At 37.1% G+C, this 5,700-nt stretch overlaps 1 protein-coding gene across 1 annotated transcript; it reads left to right on the forward strand.

The window, feature by feature from the left end:
• Nucleotides 1–4,286, forward strand: LOC112521832 (30S ribosomal protein S1, chloroplastic). The gene is made up of 7 exons (XM_025130820.1): nt 1–332; nt 2,121–2,396; nt 2,512–2,592; nt 2,779–3,060; nt 3,193–3,303; nt 3,809–3,895; nt 3,978–4,286. Exons 1-7 carry the CDS (start codon nt 33–35, stop codon nt 4,083–4,085), a joined length of 1,245 nt encoding a protein of 414 aa, XP_024986588.1. The 5' UTR covers nt 1–32; the 3' UTR covers nt 4,086–4,286.
• Nucleotides 4,287–5,700: the final 1,414 nt, after the last annotated feature.

A 5,700-nucleotide genomic window follows, 5' to 3' on the forward strand; every position in this document is an offset into this window, starting at 1 on the left:
CAATCCTCTATCACTACCACACACAAGCAGAAATGGCGTCCTTGGCACAGCAAATTGGTGGTCTGAGATGCCCATCTCTATCAACTCATCTATCAAGAAGATCCTCTTACAGAAATGATAGTATTAATCACACAGTGAAGAGAATTCAAACAACGAAGGCTGCTGCTGTTGTATCTAACGCCCAGACGAGAGAGAGAATGAAACTGAAAGAGATGTTTGAAGATGCTTACGAGAGGTGTCGCACGGCTCCGTATGAAGGTGTTGCGTTTACTGTTGATGATTTTCACAATGCCATCGAGAGGTTCGACTACAATTCTGAACTTGGATCTAAGGTATATAGCTAAGTGTCTCCTTGAACACAAAACCAATTATGTCTTACTCTCGAAATTCTTACGGATTTTGTTGCGAATTTAATAACAAACAAGGTTTTATTCTTGTACAATTCAATGAGCTGATAGCTTTCTGTTGGGCATTATAAAGTTCATATCAATTTTTGACATCCAAATTCAAAACTATTGGAGTAATCTTTAGCTATTAAAATTGGACAAGAATGATGTTTCTTGTTTTGGGTTGTGATAGCGGATATATTTAGGGTATGATTTGTGTCTACATTTAGGTGGAATGGATTGTATGATAGCTTTGTGTTAAACGCTAATGCCTAATTTAATTTGATTTTCCAACATTTCAATTTTCTGAGTACTGTTTGAAGATGTGAATGTGGTTATCTTTACTTGATGATAACGTGAATAACAAAACAGAGTAAAGATAACCACAAGGGTGTGCCTGATTGAGAGCTTGACTCCAAAGGTCAAAAGTACATGGAGGTCTCAGGCTCAAATCCAAGGAGGAATAAGAATCCCCTGTGGCCACGGAGGTTCAAATGCGATTACTCCGGGCTGTCTGCAAAGCAGGTGGTCGCCCTAGGATTAGTCGGCTAGCATAGCGGGTTGGATATCCAGGTTAATAGAAAAAACAGAGTAAAGATGAATGAGGTCTAACATTTATGGGTGAATCAAGTTTCATTAATTTCAGGAGTTGTACATTGGGATCATGCTATTAGCCTTCCTGTAAATTATGGTGGGATCATGCTATTAGCCATGGGTATGATTTGTGTTTCAAGTTTTTCAATCATTTTAGTGGCATTTTAATCAAATAAGTTTATGAGCCACTTACATCAAGGGAGATTTGATGATGATAATGATGCCATCTTAATAAAGCAAACCAAGCCAAGAGAATCTAGTAAATCTCACAAATGGGATCCGGGTAGGGTAAGATGTATGCAGTCTTTCTTCTACCCCAAAGGGTAAAGAGGCTGTTTCGATGATGATGCCATCTTAATGTATCTTCAAAATTTGGATCTCAAAACACTTCCCTTTAAGTCTTAAATTATGAGGAACGGGTTTTGGTGTTCTTTAGTTCTTTTCTTGCTTAATTATTTCGACGAAAATGAATGGTTAAGACTTAAGGAAGGTGAGGATCAATCCCTATTATAAGTCCCTTCCTAAAGTGTAAGTTATTTATGGAGGGGAAGTTTGTTAAATTAAATGGAATAATTGTCCACCAAAATTATATCCTATCTAGGATCCATTTGGTCATTTAACTTAATTGAACCAATATCAATACGCTTAATTATTCAAATCCATATTACAGGTTATATTCATTGGAACTGGATTTGGAAGTAAATTTGTTCATTGGATGAGCAAAACGAGTTCCAATTCGTATTCTAGACCTGGAGTTGATTTTTGCTGCACCCAAAACCGTATAATGAAAAATTTAGGAGCATTTGACATTTCCAAAAGATGATACGAGTAAACCCATGCTTCACTTTGGATCTAAGAAGGAACTTTATAAAGAAAATGGAGAATCCCCGTTCAAGAAGTATCCATTTGTGCAAAGAAACAGATGCCACATAGTTCTTTCTCTCTTTGTTTTCATAAAAGACAACTTATGATTTGTAAATTGGAACCTTCTCGATTCCAGTATATATATATATATATATATATATATATATATATATATATATATACACGTATGTGTATCAGTGTTACCCTGAGTTGGTCTTCTTTAAAATTGGCATTGGAAGAATGTTTTGATGAATGATGGTAATTGCTATGGTGTAGGTCAGAGGAACTGTTTTCAATGTAGACGCAAATGGAGCATATGTTGACATCACAGCAAAGTCCTCAGCATTCTTGCCAGTTAGGGAGGCTTGTATTCATGGTATAAAGCATGTACAAGAGGCTGGCATAGTCCCCGGTATGCGTGACGAATATATTATCATTGGTGAAAACGAACATGATGATAGCTTAATCTTGAGCTTACGTCAAATTCAGTATGACCTGGCATGGGAGCGATGTCGACAGCTTCAAGCTGAAGATGTTGTTCTTAAGGGTAAGGTAAGTAATAGTTGAAAAAGGGAACCATAGTTTCACTTTCTTTGACCTACTATCATGTATTTTAAAATGTTTCATATATGCATAATCTCTTGTGTTTTCCCTTGCATCTGTAAAGGTTGTTGGTGCCAACAAAGGTGGAGTTGTGGCGATTGTCGAGGGACTTCGTGGATTCATTCCGTTTTCACAAATTTCCTCGGTTAGTTCCCTTGATCTGGATCATAAAGGATTATCTTTTAAAAAAATTATTTGATTTTTAAAAAAATTATTTTATTTTAAAAAAATTTCATTTGGTATTGGTTTGGATGGAATTTTTTCTTGATTCATGTGTTATAACGAAGTATTCTTAACATGATACGTGTTTAATGTGTCATGTAATTATCAGAATTCGAGTGCAGAAGAGCTTCTTGAGCAGGAAATTCCGTTAAAGTTTGTGGAGGTAGACGAAGAACAATCAAGACTAATTTTGAGTAATCGCAAGGCGAGGGCTGATAGCCAGGCACAGTTGGGAATCGGGTCTGTTGTGACTGGTATTGTTCAGAGCCTGAAACCGTATGGTGCTTTCATTGATATCGGTGGAGTCAATGGGCTTCTCCATGTTAGTCAGATCAGCCATGATCGTGTCTCTGATATCGCCACCGTCCTTCAACCTGGCGATACTCTTAAGGTACTAGTAGTTGTTCGTTTAGGTTTGTCTAGCTGTTAACTTCAAGAGTCCCTTTAGGGTTAACTTCATAGCCCTCTCAGGGTCTTCCAAATGTCTTAGTTTTGTAATGTAGCAAAAAATTATTGTATGCAGGTCATGGTATTGAGCCACGATCGTGAGAGAGGCCGAGTTAGTCTATCTACTAAGAAACTGGAGCCGACTCCTGGAGACATGATTCGCAACCCTAAGTTGGTTTTTGAGAAGGTAACAACTATTTAGCTTTAGTAAATATTAGTCTTTCAGTTTATTAAACATGATTCTGTGGGGTGTTTTGTAGAACCCATGAAAGGAACTATCTGTTCTTAGTTGCCGCCTTGTTTGAGTCATGGTATTATGTGAAAGTTTTTGAACCGAACTAAGCCGAGCCAGTTGGATGTTCTTTTCTGTTAATTATGAATAATTTTTGTTAATTTTAGTAAGAAATGCAAGATCATCCTAGGCCATGTCTGTCAACCGAAAACCAGCTTATTTTTTAAACTTATTAAAAAAGTCTTGTTTGAGTAGTCATAAGCTAGCTTTTCGAAAAGCTACTTAAAGGTAGCATTTCAATATGCTTTTTTTCTTCTTCCAAATCATACCCCTTGTATTTTTGTCCAATTAATTTATCGACATGCCCTTTTGGGTCATTTTACAATGTGATATCTAGCTTATTAGCTACTTTATCAGCCAACTGATAGCTTATTAACTAGCTTGTGTCCTTATATTTCAGGCGGAGGAGATGGCTATGACCTTCAGGCAGAGAATTGCTCAAGCAGAAGCCATGGCTCGTGCTGACATGCTTAGATTCTCACCTGAGGTATCACCATTTCGTTCTTTTTATCCTACAAACAAACAATGGAAAGTAGAAAACGTTAACCAAGATATCTATCCTTTTGCAGAGTGAACTGAGTTTGAACTCAGATGGGATATTAGGTCCACTCGGCTCGGACCTGCCTCCGGATGGTTTGGATTTGAACGAAAGCCCCCTGCCCGAAGGTTCATCATAAACTTCACATATATGTTGTTGTTCTTTGTAGTTAATGTAGAAAGATTATTGAAGTGATTTCACATTTCCATCATGTAAAGCAGTCTGTTTTGTTATAAAACATTCGCACGTTCAAGCTACGTGCACAGTGCACCATTCTACGCGACACTCGTGTAATGATATGTATCATTTAAAGCATATAACAGGCTCTCTGTTTCATTCTCTCTTCTCTTGTATGTCTAAGTCAAGTTGCATAAACTAGAGATGGTCATCCATAACCAAATTTTTGTAACTGGTCCCGGTTAATTGCAACCGGGTCCAGCCCAACTGATCGGGCCTGTTACTAACTAGTCGGTTACACCGGTCTAAAAGAAAATCGGGCTTATACGTGGCCTTTGGTAACAAGTCTTATAACCAGGCCTTAGGACCGAATGACAACATTTCTTTTTCATCTTTTTGTAATTTAGTTTAATTATTATATTTATATGTAATAAAAAACAGGTTTTCATAACCGGTTAGCCCAACCAGTTACTATCGGTTACTCTTTTTCTGGTTGACAACCGGTTATAACCGATTAACCCCTAGGGGGTCATGACCTTGCCTGACCGGTTACCTGTTTTGCACATTCCTAACTGATAACCAAGCATTTGGTATGACTTCTCAACCTAATGTTTTGGACAACCCAACCCAAACAAAAGTAGAAATCAAATTGTATAGGTTGGGTTGGTCAGGTTAAAACGTTGGTACATCACTATACAACCTGGCTAAGCGATGATGTTTATATGAAGTAAATTTGAAATGAGAGCATATAAGGGTAATAATTAACCTAAGAGATAATAAAAATTGTTTTCATGAAACTTTCTATTAAGGGTAACAATTAAATGTATCAGTTGAGGAGTTAAGAATCCTATTAAATACATGGTATAGAAAGGTAGATGTTCATCGGGTTGGGTTGAATTCAAATAACCCACTTCCAATTCAAATAACCCACTTCCAATTCAAATAACTCGATTAGGTAACGAGTGGCTTCAAGTTGGGTTAGCCAGGTTGGTCTGATTAGATGGTTTTTGGTGCATCCCTAGTAAAAACGATTGTTTCTAACCGCTAGTCTTTGCCGATTATTCATCCTAGCCGTAAACCTATCTTTCTCCGAAAAATTTATAATCAATGTAACTGGTTCTAAGGGCCAATGCCATTTTTTTACCGTATTTTGAAATTCTAACGTAATTTAATTACTGAAATAAACTTATAAGTAAATCACTGTTTTGGTACCTGAGGCTTGTTATTTGTTATGAAATTGGTCCTCTATCTTCTTTGATTATAAAAAGAACCATCCACTTATTTAATTTGTTTTGGATTTGGTCCCTTGTGTAACGACCACCTATTTTTTGTTGTCAACCTCCATCATGTGCGCTGCAAGCGAGGGTAATTTTGTCTATTCATATTTCTTTTTCTTCTGCACTAATTCCTTCTCTTTTAATGTCATTTTTCCCAACAAAAACCCCACTCCTCCTTCAACATAGAAGCATCCAAGCATTTAATATACAAAAATGATGTTGTGCTACTGTGGTGCAAATACGGTTGTGCATATATCCTGGACAAGTTCAAACCCAGGCCGAAGATTCTTCGCATGTTCA

The sequence above is a fragment of the Cynara cardunculus genome (genome assembly GCF_001531365.2).
Source record: "Cynara cardunculus var. scolymus isolate 2C chromosome LG 11, CcrdV1, whole genome shotgun sequence".
NCBI classification, from domain to species: Eukaryota; Viridiplantae; Streptophyta; class Magnoliopsida; order Asterales; family Asteraceae; genus Cynara; species Cynara cardunculus.

Coding starts and splice junctions, on each gene's coding strand:
- LOC112521832 (XM_025130820.1), top strand. CDS start 33: ATGGCGTCCTTGGCACAGCAAATTGGTGGTCTGAGATGCCCATCTCTA. Junction 333..2,120: donor ATTCTGAACTTGGATCTAAG/GTATATAGCTAA, acceptor GCTATGGTGTAG/GTCAGAGGAACTGTTTTCAA. Junction 3,061..3,192: donor AACCTGGCGATACTCTTAAG/GTACTAGTAGTT, acceptor TATTGTATGCAG/GTCATGGTATTGAGCCACGA.